The 17,922-nt window shown below is 43.0% G+C and overlaps 1 protein-coding gene across 3 annotated transcripts in view; it reads left to right on the top strand.

The window, feature by feature from the left end:
* wdfy2 (WD repeat and FYVE domain containing 2) overlaps positions 1–17,922 on the top strand; it is a 33,984-nt gene that overhangs the window by 14,560 nt on the left and 1,502 nt on the right. For 2 of the 3 annotated variants that reach the window (XM_056289192.1, XM_056289191.1), the window contains 6 exons: positions 304–454; positions 3,154–3,266; positions 7,407–7,533; positions 7,973–8,078; positions 14,490–14,591; positions 17,010–17,140. In XM_056289192.1, the coding sequence (XP_056145167.1) occupies positions 304–454; positions 3,154–3,266; positions 7,407–7,533; positions 7,973–8,078; positions 14,490–14,591; positions 17,010–17,140 (730 nt within the window). Of the gene's footprint in view, positions 1–303; positions 455–3,153; positions 3,267–7,406; positions 7,534–7,972; positions 8,079–14,489; positions 14,592–17,009; positions 17,218–17,922 lie in introns of all 3 variants that reach the window. The other variant, XR_008810989.1, reaches the window with a different exon arrangement.

Here is a 17,922-nt window from a genome sequence, read left to right as displayed (position 1 = left end):
CAACTTGAAGCTTATCACCATCAAAGATTAATTGTTAAATTAATGCAAACTGAGTTTTATAGTCTGCTGTCCATCTTATATTTTTTCACTGTATGTAAAGTTATTGTTTACATTGACTACACTGCATTGTGTGTTTTAAGTGTGTAATGAGATTCTCTGCACAACAAGTTGCCAAAAAAAGTATCTGTGCCGACATCGGGAGGCAAATTCCTGAACGTTTATTGTACTTGGTGATAAAAGTGGTTGTGATTCTGAAAGCGTATCTAAAACGGTGTGTCTTTGTGTGCCCGTGTCTCCCTGCAGCCCACCAGGGCAGAGTGACCGTAGTGCTGTTTGTGTTGGAGATGGAGTGGGTCCTCAGCACAGGTCAGGACAAGAACTTCACCTGGCACTGCTCGGAGAGCGGTCAGCAGCTGGGAATCTACCGAACGGCAGCCTCCGTCTCCGGACTACAGTATCTTTTGCAGATTTGCTCCCTCGCTGTAGAACCCCTCTCGGAGGCTTTCTGGGTGGCGGGGCCGGCCCCTCGGTCCCTTGTCACGTTAAATACAGTGATTTGCCAGCTATTTTGCTCAGTTATAGACTGTGGCCGATGAACTTGTCAGCAAAGCTTGCAGTTGAATGGTGTAGAACGGAGCAATGCGAGTTTTAACTGACAAGCCATTTTTGGAGTTTCTGCCCCAGCTTGGTCCTTATTATGACAACATAATCTATGTTTAGACCTCATTTTCTTCCAGCAGAGCCATTAAAACAAAGTCTGAGTAAAATATGACTTCAGGTAGCTTTCATTATTGGGAAAGGCTAACAATAGGCATCAGTCATGCTGTTGTCAAGGAAACGGATGGGATAGATATCTGTAATTGCCAGATGAAAGGCTGTGAGAGCACTCTGCAACAACCGATGAGCCCTCTATGAAATTATCAGACTGCTGCAATTCTGTTAGCCTTAGTGTGCAACCAATTACACTCCCTAGGTTTACTGGCAAAGAAAGGAAGGGGAGAAAAAGATTGAAACCAAATGTGGATGGTTACAAGAAAATCTAGAGTCGAAAAGGAATTGAAACACTAGTATTTTCTAACATCATGTATTACTTTAGCCATCATGCATTTTGTACTGTCTCCTTCTACAAAGAAAGTGTAACTATGAAAGGTAAAAATTCAGATTCTCTATATTTTTCTTTTTAAGAGTTTCTCCTAGTTCATCTTACCTCAGAAAATCTTTATTTTTTTTGGACACTCATGATGCCATCAGATACACTCATTTACTGCATGCAGCCATTCTGATCAAAGTACAACACCCTGTCCACCCTTACTGCCAACCCTTGTCACTCAAAGGTCAGCTCATGAATATTAATGAGGACGAGGCAACCCCCTCACAGCTCTTGAGACAAATGAGAACAATTGTGGCTAGAGATATCAAAAACGGATTGAATCCTTTACAAATGAAAAATGTTGCCGAATGTTTTCTAATGCTGTGTTCAGGGATTGTAGACTGGAAAAGTCAAATTTGAATAAGGATATCGGTCCGACTTAAAGTGACTTTGGACATGATTTCAGTAACTCTTTTTATTCAGACTTTAAAGTGGCAATATCGACGATTCAGGTTGAATTCTTTTTTGGTGTACACTTCCCAGGAATTATGAACTAATAAATAGTTTGTCCACCACAACACCAGAACAAAGCGTTTTTTCTACCTTCTGCTCTCCGGTGGACCAACCGCTGCCGGCTGACATAAAACTCATCACTTCCTGTGTGGCACTTGGGTTTTTGATGGGAATGTCACCGTAAACACACAATTGTATTATTCCGTATTACTGCAAATGTAAGCGCTTCCATCACAGGTCCGTAGTCTGATTCATCATAGTGTCACCTCGTTTGGCCAAAGATAGTAACTAAATGGACATTGCATTTAAGAGAGACTCTTTGAGATTGTTACTTTAAGGTAAAGGGTTTGACATAAACAGGGAATGGAAATGATGTGCTAAACGCACACATATCAATTTGGGGTTGTCGCTTAATGAACCCCCCCAGTAGTGGGGTTCTCAAGCCGGTCCTCAGATACCACCAGTACTGCTCGTTTCCTATTCTGCTAAGTGGTTTATTATATTCACCAGTTATTCCATCCTCCAACAACAGAGGTTTAGACCTGGAACAACAGGAGGATGTGACGAACTCCTTGGTAGAATTGAAAACCAGACATCCGAGGAGTGTAGTAGTCTGTTCTGTTGCCTACCAACACAGGGATCACCGGTTCGAATCCCCGTGTTGCCTCCGGCTTGGTCAGGTGTCCCTACAGAAACAACTCGCTGTGTCTGCGGGTGGGAAGCTGGAGGTGGGTATGTGTCCTGGTCGCCGCACTAGCGCCTCCTCCGGTCAGTTGTGGCGCCTGTTCAGGGGGGAGGGGGAACAGGGGGGAATAGCGGAGCCTCCCATGCGCTACATCCCCCTGACAAAACTTCTCACTGTCAAGTGAAAAGAAGTGGCTGGGGACTCCACATGTATGAGAGGAGGTATGTGGTAGTCTGCAGCCCTCCCCGGATCGGCAGAGGGGGTGGTGCAGCAACTGGGGCGGCTCAAAAGAGTGGGTAATTGGCTAAGTACCATTGGGGAAGAAAAGGGGTGAATTTTTTTTTTGAAAACCAGCAGTATTGTCGGCATCTGAAGACCTGATTGAGAACCACTGCCCCAGTAAACACAACATTGTTTTGTTTGTTTTAGATAAAACGGTTAGGTTGCTCTTTTTAGGTTAAAGTGTTTTGTTTTGTTTTTTCCATTCTGCAGGTCAACCTAGTCAGAAAAGAAAGTGTATGTTGGGACTCTCAGAAAGGCCATTCGAAGGACTGAAAGTCAAGCCAGTGAGATGATTATGGCCATTTTGTTGTCTTCTGAAATTTTTCTGATATTCAACACAATATTTTCTTCACATTTGTAAACCATTTGGGGACTGGATTAAGATATCAACCAAGGTGATGTTCCAAACACCGTAACTATCTGCGATTGGTATTGGGATAGGAAATGGATTGTTTTGGCTGAATTGAACGGGTCCAGTTATAGTTGGTGGTCGGAGAGCTATTGAACAGACCCAGTAAAAGCTAAGGCTACAGCAGTAGTCATCAGGCCACAGTGTTCTCTTCCTTAATCTGTCGTCTCCCAGGTTTGACATGGAGACCAGACATGCCTTTGTAGGAGACCAGTCTGGTCAGGTGACCATTTTGAAGCTGGAGCAAGACAGCTGTAGCCTTGTAACTACCTTCAAGGGACACACAGGTACACGCACACACACACACACACACACATACAATAATCAAGCCTTGTACTAACTAAAGACCTTTAGCAATTGTCCAATCGAAACAGTTTTCTAAAGGCATCCGAGTGGCTTGGCAGTCTATTCCATTGTCGTCAGTTCGAATCCCCGTGTTACCTCCAGCTTGGTTCAGCGTCCCTACAGACACAATTGGCCGTGTCTGTGGGTGGGAAGCCGGATGTGGGTGTATGTCCTGGTCGCTGTACTAGTGCCTCCTCTGGTTGGTCGGGACGCCTGTCTGGGGGGGAGGGGGACTGGGGGGGGGGAGCGTGATCCTCCCCCGCGCTACGCCCCCCTGGTGAAACTCCTCACTGTCAGGTGAAAAGAAGCGGCTGGCGACTCCACATGTATTGGAGGAGGCATGTGGTAGTCTGCAGCCCACCCCGGATTGGCAGAGGGGCTGGAGCAGTGACCGGGACGGCTCAGAAGAGTGGGGTAATTGGCTGGATACGACTGAGGAGAAAAAGCGGGGGGGAGACAACAGTTTACGAACACAATATTAAGAAAATATTGATAATCATTTGCCTAATGCATCTGGAAATCATCTTTTCTACTGAAGCTGTTATGGCATCCTGCTTTAGAGCAGTTGCGACTGTGAGACTTGTATTTATCTACTACTTTCAGAATTTTCCCATATACAAATATTAGTCTGTGAACATGATCATGTCATCTTTCATATATCTATATATATCTATATCTATATCTATATCTATATCTATATATATATATATATGCACTACCGTTCAAAAGTTTGGGATCACCCAAACAATTTCGTGTTTTCCATGAAAAGTCACACTTATTCACCACCATATGTTGTGAAATGAATAGAAAATAGAGTCAAGACATTGACAAGGTTAGAAATAATGATTTGTATTTGAAAAAGATTTTTTTTACATCAAACTTTGCTTTCGTCAAAGAATCCTCCATTTGCAGCAATTACAGCATTGCAGACCTTTGGCATTCTAGCTGTTAATTTGTTGAGGTAATCTGGAGAAATTGCACCCCACGCTTCCAGAAGCAGCTCCCACAAGTTGGATTGGTTGGATGGGCACTTCTTTGAGCAGATTGAGTTTCTGGAGCATCACATTTGTGGGGTCAATTAAACGCTCAAAATGGCCAGAAAAAGAGAACTTTCATCTGAAACTCGACAGTCTATTCTTGTTCTTAGAAATGAAGGCTATTCCATGCGAGAAATTGCTAAGAAATTGAAGATTTCCTACACCGGTGTGTACTACTCCCTTCAGAGGACAGCACAAACAGGCTCTAACAGGTACTATTTAATGAAGATGCCAGTTGGGGACCTGTGAGGCGTCTGTTTCTCAAACTAGAGACTCTAATGTACTTATCTTCTTGCTCAGTTGTGCAACGCGGCCTCCCACTTCTTTTTCTACTCTGGTTAGAGCCTGTTTGTGCTGTCCTCTGAAGGGAGTAGTACACACCGGTGTAGGAAATCTTCAATTTCTTAGCAATTTCTCGCATGGAATAGCCTTCATTTCTAAGAACAAGAATAGACTGTCGAGTTTCAGATGAAAGTTCTCTTTTTCTGGCCATTTTGAGCGTTTAATTGACCCCACAAATGTGATGCTCCAGAAACTCAATCTGCTCAAAGAAGTGCCCATCCAACCAATCCAACTTGTGGGAGCTGCTTCTGGAAGCGTGGGGTGCAATTTCTCCAGATTACCTCAACAAATTAACAGCTAGAATGCCAAAGGTCTGCAATGCTGTAATTGCTGCAAATGGAGGATTCTTTGACGAAAGCAAAGTTTGATGTAAAAAAAATCTTTTTCAAATACAAATCATTATTTCTAACCTTGTCAATGTCTTGACTCTATTTTCTATTCATTTCACAACATATGGTGGTGAATAAGTGTGACTTTTCATGGAAAACACAAAATTGTTTGGGTGATCCCAAACTTTTGAACGGTAGTGTATATATATATATATATATATATATATACTTCGCACAAAAAGTAAGGAAATTTGTGTTTGGTAGATTATTTCTTTGTTGTAACAATGCTTCTTGGCAATAAATCTTATACCTTTGGAAAGCCTGTTTATTTCCCTTTTAAATGGTGCCACATTTGTAAGGAACATGCATTTGTGGGATGAGCAGCAGAGCTGAGTATGTGGGTTGCGCCCATGAAAAATTTGCCAAATCTTCTCTGCCAATGCCAAACAGCTTATTTTGCTGTTGCTATTGACTCTTGTTTTGAGCTTCTGGTACCCCAGGTGCTGATAATCAGCTGCCTGATATAAGATGTATTGCCAAGAAGCATTGGGAAAAGCATATTACAACAAAGAAATAATCTACCAAACACAAATTTCCTTACTTTCTGTGCTAAGTATATATATATATATATATATATATATATATATATATATATATATATATATATATATATATATATATATATATATATATGTATGTGGGTGTGATTGTGTGTGTGTGTGTGTGTGTGTATATATTTCATTTTGCCAATGAGCTCACTATATAGTCCTCTACGTAGAACTCCCTTTATAGGGAGTAATGAATGAGTGAGTGATTTCAGACACAGCTCAAATGTGGGATAGAGTGTGTTTGTGTAGGACACGTTACCAATGGCCCTGTGATGGTCTAGAGGCCTGTCCAGGGTGTCTCCCCACCTGTCGCCTAATGACTGCTGGGATAGGCTCCAGCATCCCTGCGACCCTGAGAGCAGGATAAACGGTTAAGATAATGGATGGATGGAGATATATATATATATATCAGTATAGATGTAGGAAAAAAAACTTTCAATACATAGCAGTACAAGCTTGTTTTGTGTGTCGCGCACTCATCAGCTGCTAATGTGATTCAACAAAGAAAACACAGTTTATGTTGCCGCGTGTCACGGCCCTAATTTTGGTGGACAGTGACCAATCAGAGTAGAAAACATTTGAACTATTACAACCAATGGGGTAGGTAGTTACAATGCACAGCAACCAATGTTGGGGTAGAAAACATTACAGCCAATGCGGTAAGGGGTTGGGGCTTGTTTCGAAAAAGCATATAAATGACCAGGACACGGTTGAAATAGCATACATTTAGAATATAAAATGTATGCTGTTTCAACATGTCCCACATAGTGATAGAATGGTCACACATTCTATCACTAACACACACACGCATACATATGACTGCTGGGATAGGCTCCAGCATCCCTGCAACCCGACTTTGGATAAGCCGCTTGTATATATATACATATATGTGTGTGTGTGTGTGTGTGTGTGTGTGTGTGTGTGTGTGTGTGTGTGTGTGTGTGTGTGTGTGTGTGTGTGCGCGATGACCCGTGCTGCTTCTGCAGATTTTTAGGAGACACGGATGCAGAGAGGTCGGCACTATTGCTACTGAGCGTGGGTCACTGACAAATCAACTGACATGGCTCGCGACTGTAAAAATAAACTGATTTCATAAAGCACTCTGAAAAACAAACCATGCAAAGGGCTGTACAAACAACAAAACTGTGATGGATAAAAGATGGTAAGATAAGCAATCCAAACAGTAAAAATGCCAGACAAAAAAGCAGATAGCTGCAAAAGCACTAAAACAAGTGAAATCAACTCACCCAAAAGCTTGTCTGGATGAATGAATGGATGCTGTAAGTAATTAAAAGAAAGAATTTAGCAGAAGTAGTTTGGAGGGGGGGGCCACAATTTTTTACCAGCTACACAGTCATGTGTACAGATGCCAACAACTTCATGAGAGCCCTTTGTCTTTGCTGAAAGTTAAACCGAACTGTCCCATGGCTGCAATATATGAGTTGAACACTATTGGCCAAAGTATTGGGCCTTCAGGCACAGCATATGTAGCTGATCAGGGACCCTGGAGAAACACAGTAAATATACGTGTTATGTGTGACAGGGGAGTTTGTTTACAAGATGAGGATAAAATTAGGTCTTGCAGCATGCTTCAGCGATCATCCCCATCTTGATTCTGGCCTCTTTAGATCCTTTTCACTGTGTGGGAGTGTTCCTGCACGCTTATTTGACTGTCTTCTCCTCTGTGTGTGCATGTGTGTGTGCGTGTGTTTCCATGTGTCCATGTGTGCTTGTCTGTATACATGTGTGTTCTGCCATCCCCCAAGGTAATGTGACAGCGCTGTGCTGGGACCCGGTCCAGAGGGTGCTGTTCTCTGGCAGCTCAGACCATTCCATCATTATGTGGGACATTGGAGGGCGCAAAGGCACTGCCATTGAGCTGCAGGGGCACAAGTAAGACATTCACAGACAATATTTCTCTCTGTCTCTCTCTGTCTCTCTCTCTCTCTCTCTCTCTCTCTCTCTCTCTCTCTCTCTCTCTGTCGCACATCACATCTACTATCGGTGTGGATGATTCACTTTTATTTATACAGGCCTGAACAGTTTCCAATCTAAAGACTATTCATATGCAGGGGTCTATTTAAAGGTGTCAATTTTCAGTTGTTTTCCTCATCACTCAGTCCTGTGTGATTTTAGAAATCAGACAAAGCAATGTTTGACTGTTGAGGAGAAAGTAGATTTGGAGTAACCGTGATTTTGAAAGGCTTTCTTGACTCTCAAGGTAAAATGCCATTATCAAGGTCAAAATCAAGTATGCAAACAGCTTTCGTACGTTTTTCATTCTTGCTGTGTGTGTGTGTGTGTGTGTGTGTGCGCATGCTTTTTCAAAAAGTGACAAGGTGCAGGGCCTGTGCTATGCCTCTCATACTCGTCAGCTCATCTCCTGCAGCTCAGACGGCGGCATTGTCATCTGGAACATGGATGTGACACGACAAGAGGTGAGAGGGAGGGTGGGAGAAGCGGGACTGATGGAGAAGTCGTTTGAGGAGAGAGGATGAGAAGATAATGCGTGTGCATGCCCGCATACACACGCACACACACACACACACACACACACACACACACACACACACACACACACACACACACACATACACTGATCCGAATGTGTTTCCTTTAAAATTTAATCACGAGCAGCATGAGAGCACATGCTGTGGTTTGTTTTTTTTTGTTGCCCTTTTTCTCCCCAATTGTATCCAGCCAATTACCCCACTCTTCTGAGCCGTCCCGGTCACTGCTCCACCCCCTCTGCTGATCCTGGGAGGGCTGCAGACTACCACATGCCTCCTCTGATACATGTGGAGTCGCCAGCCGCTTCTTTTCCCTTGACAGTGTGGAGTTTCGCCAGGGGAACGTAGCGCTTGGGAGGATCACGCCATTCCCCCCAGTTCCCCCTCCCCCCTGAACTGGCGCCCTGACTGACCAGAGGAGGTGCTAGTGCAGCCACCACTGACAGAAGACACATTGATGCTTAGCTACCTGAAATGTCTCTAATACCGAGTGTGTGCACGGGTGGGTGTACGTGAGCCAACCCCGTATCCATCCTTGCCTGTGTTTGTGCACGTCGTACAGAGCAGTGTTGGATTAGCTTTAGATTGTTCGCTTATATTTGTTCTCCCTCATGCTGCGGATTAATATCTCCCTCTCGCGCTCTCTCTCTCTCTCTGTCTCTTGAGATTCATAAAAGGTCAACAGATTAGCAAAATGTCCTTTTGGTTTTCATTCAAACACAAAGGGATACACACTCTCTCTCTCTCTCTCTCTCTCTCTCTCTCTCTCTCTCTCTCTCTCTCTCTCTCTCTCTCTCTCTCTCTCTCTCTCTCTCTCTCTCTCTCTCTCTCTCTCTCTCTCTCTCTCTCTCTCTCTCTCTCTCTCTCTCTCTCTCTCTCTCTCTCTCTCTCTCTCTCTCTCTCTCACACACACACACTCACACACACACACACACACAGAAGAACTCTGAGATTAATTGGAGATCCCTGCACTCTCTCTTCTTCTTCTGTCCTCAGCCGGTCCCCAGACACTTGGTCCGGTCTTGATTGCTTCTCTATTAGCCAAAGGTCACTTGTCATTCTGTCTCAGTGCCAGTCTTTTGTCACCGCCTTCATTACTTAGCCTGAGTGCTCATTTTAAATGTAACCTCTCTGTTCCAGCAGTCTCATACCACAACCTTAATAAACAGACATTCATCTGGATGAAGTCAACAGTGAGTCTATTGAATGTTGGACCCCAAACAATCAGTCATACCTGGTATCTCAGCCATTACTGAAGGGATGCTAACTGGCTGGGTTAGTAGGCTAACGGCTAATTCACCAAAGTTGTAGCCTGTAGCATCTGGATCAGAAAAAAAAGTTTTTTGGGGGGGGGTAAGGATTAAATGAAACTTTAATAATGCCACCTGTTTTGGAGCTGTACCAGGAACGCTCACTTCCCCATTACTGTCCTTTATAAACACTTAAACCGTGCTTTTAGAAAGTATTCATTGTGTTCCTGGTACACCTACTAAATTTTAAAGTCATTAAATGTTTTTTTTTTCCCTTAGCTCAACAAATTCAACACATTTATAACACAAAACTGTTTTTATTCAAGAACGTTAATGTTTTAGAAATGACTTCAATTATAGTTGTGAGTCTTCTTAGGTAGGTCTATGTGTCCTTTGCACGGTTAGAATTTGGAAGTTTTGCCCTGCAAATTTGCTCCAACATTTCCAAGTTAGGTGGGGAACATCAGTAGACAGCAGTTTTCATGTCATACCACTAATTTTCAGTGGATTTTTGCAGGGCCACACTAGAATATTATCATTTAAGTAATTCCTTAGTAGGTTTTGCTGTGTGCCTTTAGTCATTGTCATGTTGGAGTCTTGGCCCTAAACATAGATCTGTTGCTGACTGAAACAGGATCTTCTCAGGGTCTTGCTTGTATTTGACTCCATCCATTTTGCCTTTAATGGCAACATGCTTTCCACTCCCTCCAGCTGAAAACCAACCGCATAGCATGATGCTGCCACAATGACCGATGGTAGGGAGCGTATTTCCTGGGTGTTGGGCCAATTATAGCCCTTTGCTTTCAGGCTAAAGAGTTCAACTTTAGTCTCATGAGACCATACAATTTTCTGGGTTTAGAACTTTCTAGGTCTCAGATATTGTTACATGGCCTCAAGCAAAGTCCAGGCTTGAGTTAATGTTGGTCTTTCTCAGAAGTTTGGATTCCTTCTTACCACTCTCCCAGAGGCCGAACATATGAATTGCTGAAAAGATTATTACTATTGACAGTTTCTGCCATTTCAGCCAATGAGCTCTGCTACTTTGTGTCATCACGAAGTCGGTGATATATATATATACACTACCGTTCAAAAGTTTGGGATCACATTGAAATGTCCATATTTTTGAAGGAAAAGCACTGTACTGTTCAATGAAGATAACTTTAAACTAGTCTTAACTTTAAAGAAATACGCTCTATACATTGCTAATGTGGTAAATGACTATTCTAGCTGCAAATGTCTGGTTTTTGGTGCAATATCTACATAGGTGTATAGAGGCCCATTTCAAGCAACTATCACTCCAGTGTTCTAATGGTACAATGTGTTTGCTCATTGGCTCAGAAGGCTAATTGATGATTAGAAAACCCTTGTGCAATCATGTTCACACATCTGAAAACAGTTTAGCTCGTTACAGAAGCTACAAAACTGACCTTCCTTTGAGCAGATTGAGTTTCTGGAGCATCACATTTGTGGGGTCAATTAAACGCTCAAAATGGCCAGAAAAAGAGAACTTTCATCTGAAACTCGACAGTCTATTCTTGTTCTTAGAAATGAAGGCTATTCCATGCGAGAAATTTCTAAGAAATTGAAGATTTCCTACACCGGTGTGTACTACTCCCTTCAGAGGACAGCACAAACAGGCTCTAACCGGAGTAGAAAAAGAAGTGGGAGGCCGCGTTGCACAACTGAGCAAGAAGATAAGTACATTAGAGTCTCTAGTTTGAGAAACAGACGCCTCACAGGTCCCCAACTGGCATCTTCATTAAATAGTACCCGCAAAACACCAGTGTCAACATCTACAGTGAAGAGGCGGCTGCGGGATTCTGGGCTTCAGGGCAGAGTGGCAAAGAAAAAGCCATATCTGAGACTGACCAATAAAAGAAAAAGATTAAGATGGGCAAAAGAACACAGACATTGGACAGAGGAAGACTGGAAAAAAGTGTTGTGGACAGATGAATCCAAGTTTGAGGTGTTTGGATCACAAAGAAGAACGTTTGTGAGACGCAGAACAAATGAAAAGATGCTGGAAGAATGCCTGACGCCATCTGTTAAGCATGGTGGAGGTAATGTGATGGTCTGGGGTTGCTTTGGTGCTGGTAGGGTGGGAGATTTGTACAGGGTAAAAGGGATTCTGAATAAGGAAGGCTATCACTCCATTTTGCAACGCCATGCCATACCCAGTGGACAGCGCTTGATTGGAGCCAATTTCATCCTACAACAGGACAATGACCCTAAACACACCTCCAAATTGTGCAAGAACTATTTAGAGCAGAAGCAGGCAGCTGGTATTCTATCGGTAATGGAGTGGCCAGCGCAGTCACCAGATCTGAACCCCATTGAGCTGTTGTGGGAGCAGCTTGACCGTATGGTACGCAAGAAGTGCCCATCCAACCAATCCAACTTGTGGGAGCTGCTTCTGGAAGCGTGGGGTGCAATTTCTCCAGATTACCTCAACAAATTAACAGCTAGAATGCCAAAGGTCTGCAATGCTGTAATTGCTGCAAATGGAGGATTCTTTGACGAAAGCAAAGTTTGATGTAAAAAAAATCTTATTTCAAATACAAAAAAAGTTTGGGATCACCCAAACAATTTTGTGTTTTCCATGAAAAGTCACACTTATTCACCACCATATGTTGTGAAATGAATAGAAAATAGAGTCAAGACATTGACAAGGTTAGAAATAATGATTTGTATTTGAAATAAAAAATTTTTTACATCAAACTTTGCTTTCGTCAAAGAATCCTCCATTTGCAGCAATTACAGCATTGCAGACCTTTGGCATTCTAGCTGTTAATTTGTTGAGGTAATCTGGAGAAATTGCACCCCACGCTTCCAGAAGCAGCTCCCACAAGTTGGATTGGTTGGATGGGCACTTCTTGCGTACCATACGGTCAAGCTGCTCCCACAACAGCTCAATGGGGTTCAGATCTGGTGACTGCGCTGGCCACTCCATTACCGATAGAATACCAGCTGCCTGCTTCTGCTCTAAATAGTTCTTGCACAATTTGGAGGTGTGTTTAGGGTCATTGTCCTGTTGTAGGATGAAATTGGCTCCAATCAAGCGCTGTCCACTGGGTATGGCATGGCGTTGCAAAATGGAGTGATAGCCTTCCTTATTCAGAATCCCTTTTACCCTGTACAAATCTCCCACCTTACCAGCACCAAAGCAACCCCAGACCATCACATTACCTCCACCATGCTTAACAGATGGCGTCAGGCATTCTTCCAGCATCTTTTCATTTGTTCTGCGTCTCACAAACGTTCTTCTTTGTGATCCAAACACCTCAAACTTGGATTCATCCGTCCACAACACTTTTTTCCAGTCTTCCTCTGTCCAATGTCTGTGTTCTTTTGCCCATCTTAATCTTTTTCTTTTATTGGTCAGTCTCAGATATGGCTTTTTCTTTGCCACTCTGCCCTGAAGCCCAGAATCCCGCAGCCGCCTCTTCACTGTAGATGTTGACACTGGTGTTTTGCGGGTACTATTTAATGAAGATGCCAGTTGGGGACCTGTGAGGCGTCTGTTTCTCAAACTAGAGACTCTAATGTACTTATCTTCTTGCTCAGTTGTGCAACGCGGCCTCCCACTTCTTTTTCTACTCTGGTTAGAGCCTGTTTGTGCTGTCCTCTGATGGGAGTAGTACACACCGGTGTAGGAAATCTTCAATTTCTTAGCAATTTCTCGCATGGAATAGCCTTCATTTCTAAGAACAAGAATAGACTGTCGAGTTTCAGATGAAAGTTCTCTTTTTCTGGCCATTTTGAGCGTTTAATTGACCCCACAAATGTGATGCTCCAGAAACTCAATCTGCTCAAAGGAAGGTCAGTTTTGTAGCTTCTGTAACGAGCTAAACTGTTTTCAGATGTGTGAACATGATTGCACAAGGGTTTTCTAATCATCAATTAGCCTTCTGAGCCAATGAGCAAACACATTGTACCATTAGAACACTGGAGTGATAGTTGCTTGAAATGGGCCTCTATACACCTATGTAGATATTGCACCAAAAACCAGACATTTGCAGCTAGAATAGTCATTTACCACATTAGCAATGTATAGAGTGTATTTCTTTAAAGTTAAGACTAGTTTAAAGTTATCTTCATTGAACAGTACAGTGCTTTTCCTTCAAAAATATGGACATTTCAATGTGATCCCAAACTTTTGAACGGTAGTGTATATATATATATATATATTTTTTTTAATGCAGTTCTGCTATTGAACACAGGCAGCTTCAGAATCAACATGGGTGGACCTTGTTAGCATCTTTAGAGTAATCCCTTTGTAAGCTGAATAGATCTGCTGCAATTTCAGGGGCAAGTGTAAGGGTGTGAATTCTTATCACTTCGGTGGGTGGTTTTCAGGTTTTCATTTTCAATCATTCTAAAGCCTTCTAAATACTTAATTTCAGGGGCATCTGGGTGGCATAGCGGTCCATTCCATTGCCTACCAACACGGGGATCGCCGGTTCGAATCCCTGTGTTACCTCCAGCTTAGTTGGGCATCCCTACATACACAATTGACTGTGTCTGTGGGTAGGAAGCCGGATGTGGGTATGTGTCCTGGTCGCTGCACTAGCACCTCCTCTGGTCGGTCAGGGCACCTGTTCAGGGGGGGGGGAACTGGGGGATCCTCCCACGTGCTACATGCCCCTGGTGAAACTCCTCACGGTCAGGTGAAAAGAAGCGGCTGGTGACTCCACATGTATCGGAGGAGACGTGGTAGTCTGCAGCCCTCCCTGGATCGGCAGAGGGGGTGGAGCAGCGACCAGGATGGCTTGGAAGAGTGGGGTAGTACAAGTACAATTGGGGAGAAAAAGGGGGAAAATCCCCCCACCCAAAAAAAACAAAACTTAATTTCATTTTGACATGATAGAGAATACTGAAGCCACTGTAATTCTGTCTTCCATTAACATCTCAATTGTCTTTTTACTGTTTTTATCAGTAGTATGCCAATGACAATTTTCTTTAATTTTTGCTGTCAGTTTGGTAATTTTATCAGATAATATTTTTAGTCCAGTCATTTCTTAGCCTGTAAACAGCCTGAAATAAATCAAATCTTTCTAATGCTTAACTCTTGACATCTGTTGTTGTCCAGACCCCAGAATGGTTGGATAGCGACTCCTGTCAGAAATGTGAGCAGCCTTTCTTCTGGAACTTCAAGCAGATGTGGGACAGCAAGAAGATTGGCCTACGACAGGTACTATACCACTTCAAGTCTAATGCAGAATCATTACTACGTTTAATGTCAGGCAAAGAAATGATAGTTCACCCAGGAAGTCAGTTTAAAATCTTTAATATACTAGCTCTGTGCTGCTCCTACATGACTTGTCTTCATGCATGCTCATGAATCCAGGTAAGGAAATCACAGAAAGTTGAATCAGTTCATCTGGAAACATTTATTGAGCGAAACGTTTCTGTTCCGAGTGGCAGGGGTGTCGGAACAGTTGAGACACGTATTTTCCAAATGCCGCGCGTCTCGGTTGCTGTCAAACTTCAAAAAAAAAAAACCCGCTACGCCAGAAGTTGGTCCACCCCAAGGATCGGGTCCCCTGGCACAAACAGAGCAATATAGTGTACGCTGTTATGTGCCAGGAGGATTGCTGTGACTTATATATCGGAGAAATCAAACAGACGCTGGCCAAGAGGATGGCACAACACAGAAGAGCTAACGTGTCAGGCCAGGACTCCACAGTCTACACGCATCTACAGCCTTGAAAGAGTGGCCACTCTTTCAAGGATGAGGATGTGCACATCCTTGATAGGGAGGAACGCTGGTCTGAACAGGAAGTCAAAGACGCCATCTATGTGAAGAGGGAATCACCATCCCTGAACCGAGGGGGGGGGTGCTAAGAGTACATGTGTCACCATCTTACAATGCTGTGATTGCAACTATTCCCCCATCCTCTGTGAATAGTACACATGACCATTGAAACTCTAGTTAATGCTAATGGTAATTTGCATACGAACCGATCACTGTTTTCGGTCGTTATGCCACTGTATTGTTTATAAGGCTGGGATACCTACAGTCAGTTGAGACTGAAGAGGTCACTGAGAATCAGAATCATGTTTATTGGTCATGTAGGTTTGCACTACATGAAATTTGACTCTGGTTTCTGTCAGTGTACTTAACATAGAATTACAACACTACAACACAACAATCTTCAGATATATACACGAGGATTGACTCTATACAGGTGAAACAAGAGGCGATAAAGTGCAATGGTGCAGAGAATATATCAGAGATGCTGAAATAGATGTTAGAAGGTTACTTACATACATGCCTTAGGTAGATGGACATGACGGAGCATACCAGTACACGTACAATGTACAGTATATACAAAATAGTTGGATTTATTGATTGTTAAGCATTCATTTGAATGACAGCCCGTGGAAAGACACTTTTTAATTCTTTGAGTGACTGAGACAGCTCTGCTGCTCCAGTGAAGTGGACATGATTCACCTGCAGCTCAAGCTACAGGGCAGAATCAGTGTCCAGGTAAATGCGGGACCACTTGCATATGCCTGGGCTTTCCTCGATGACACTAGCTCCAAGAAGTATTCCGACAACAAGGTCAAACAACTAAAAAGAGGTTTTTAGGCAGTTTGTGGAGGCATGTGGCCATGGCTTAGGCATTAATGAGCGGCTGGTCAGAGAGGACCAGCAGGAATACCACAATGAGATGAAGGCCAACTATAGAGAACCAGCTCAAGAGCTGTCTGCCATCATGCATGAGTGAATCAGTCCAGTAGAGGATGGCATGAAGAGCGTCCTACCATTTTCGCTTCACATCTTTAATACCATTAGTGCCATGCCAACCATTGCCTCAATTCAGGCCATCCCCAGCACCTCCTCTGCTGCGTGATGCTAGCTAAGGTGATTCCTGATGTCAGCGTCCCCAGCTCACCAACCAGGCTAGTTGTCGCCCGGCCACGCCAGAGATGCCATGATGAGTGATGAAATATTTCTCTCTCAATAAACGTTGTGTCCAGATGAACTGATTCAACTTTCTGTGATCCCACTTGACTTTTACTGGATAAACGCTTTACAGCTACAGTTGACAACCCTTTAGTTTTTCCAAACGGATGTCCTGCTGTGGTCCATCTTTCTCAGAGACCACTATAAGTTGTGATTTCTCCTTTTTTAAGTATGGCTTTTATCTGTGTTCCTCCTGTGTCCTGTCAATTTCTCTGGCAACCGGCCAGGAACCTGAGAGCGCAAAATGACAACAGTGAGCAAGTAACTGCACAGCAAAAATAGTGCTCAATGGTGTATAATGATAGAATACTAATTCGAGATAAATAAGGCTTAATAGATGTGAGAATGGGGTTGGTAATAAGTCACATGTAAAAACAAAAATCCTTTCTCTAACTTTTGGATCCAAGGTGCATTTCGCCCACGGTCGCAGTAATGTAGCCACCAGAGAGCAGCAAAACCCTGTAAACAGAAACACTGACTACGTCCAAGAAGGTTGAATCGGTTCATCTGGAGACATCATCTGGACAAACGTTGTATCCAGATGAACTGATTCAACCTCCTTTGATTTTCTTACCCGGATTATTGAGCATGCATGAAGACACTGACTGTGTGTGATTTCGATTGTCCTGTCTCTCTCAGCACCACTGTAGGAAGTGTGGCCAGGCAGTGTGTGGGAAGTGCTCTTCCAAACGCTCAACCATCCCCCTCATGGGGTTCGAGTTTGAGGTGCGAGTGTGTGACAGCTGTCATGAGTCCATCACCGATGAGGAGTGAGTAACCACTCACCTCTGTTCCTTTGACCCCAGCTTAGACAAGACATTGACTGTCTTTGGTGCATCAGGTGTTTGTAAGCAAAGCAGTGAAATTCAGTTTTTTTTTTATTATACTACATCATGTCGTGTATTTTGACTGCCTGAATCACAGTTGTACAAAAGAAAAGACACTGTTAGTGTTAGTCTAAGGAACTGTATTGTTTTTTTTTTTTTTACAATCTGGGCCTTATTTTTGTAGTTTTTGCCATGATGTATATCGGTCATAATGTCATTATACTTACTGGCTTCATTTTGGAGTCTGTGAACATGGGAAAACCACTAGAAACAACTTTACAATAGCATCTTATGAGGCAACCTAAAATGAGCCCTAAACCTGTCCTTTTAAAGACAGCAACAACAAAAAAAGAAAGAAAACGAAAAGCCTTGCGCCTGCGTACATGAGTTCTCATTTTACATATATATATATATACATACACACACACACACACACACACACATATATATATATATATGACTTGTTAATGGCATGAGCTTAGTTAATAGAAGGCTACTATTGCCTGCGGTAAATATAGCTTGGTCACTCCTGCAAGTTGAACCAGAAAATAGCTCAGCAATTCAATTGACCATTGATTATATCAAACATTTCAGGTAATACCTTTTAATTTGCACTGTCATTTTCACTTCAATAATTAGGTTAAACTTATTGAATCTGACGCGTGTGTTCAATTGCCCCATATGATGCCACTGTAAAGCTTTGTCCGGCAGTGGTCCCATATCCA

This window comes from Lampris incognitus, chromosome 11, assembly GCF_029633865.1.
Source record: "Lampris incognitus isolate fLamInc1 chromosome 11, fLamInc1.hap2, whole genome shotgun sequence".
Lineage (NCBI taxonomy): Eukaryota > Metazoa > Chordata > Actinopteri > Lampriformes > Lampridae > Lampris > Lampris incognitus.
The sequence above is the reverse complement of the archived record's forward strand: the minus strand, read 5'-3'. Positions and strand labels throughout refer to the sequence as shown.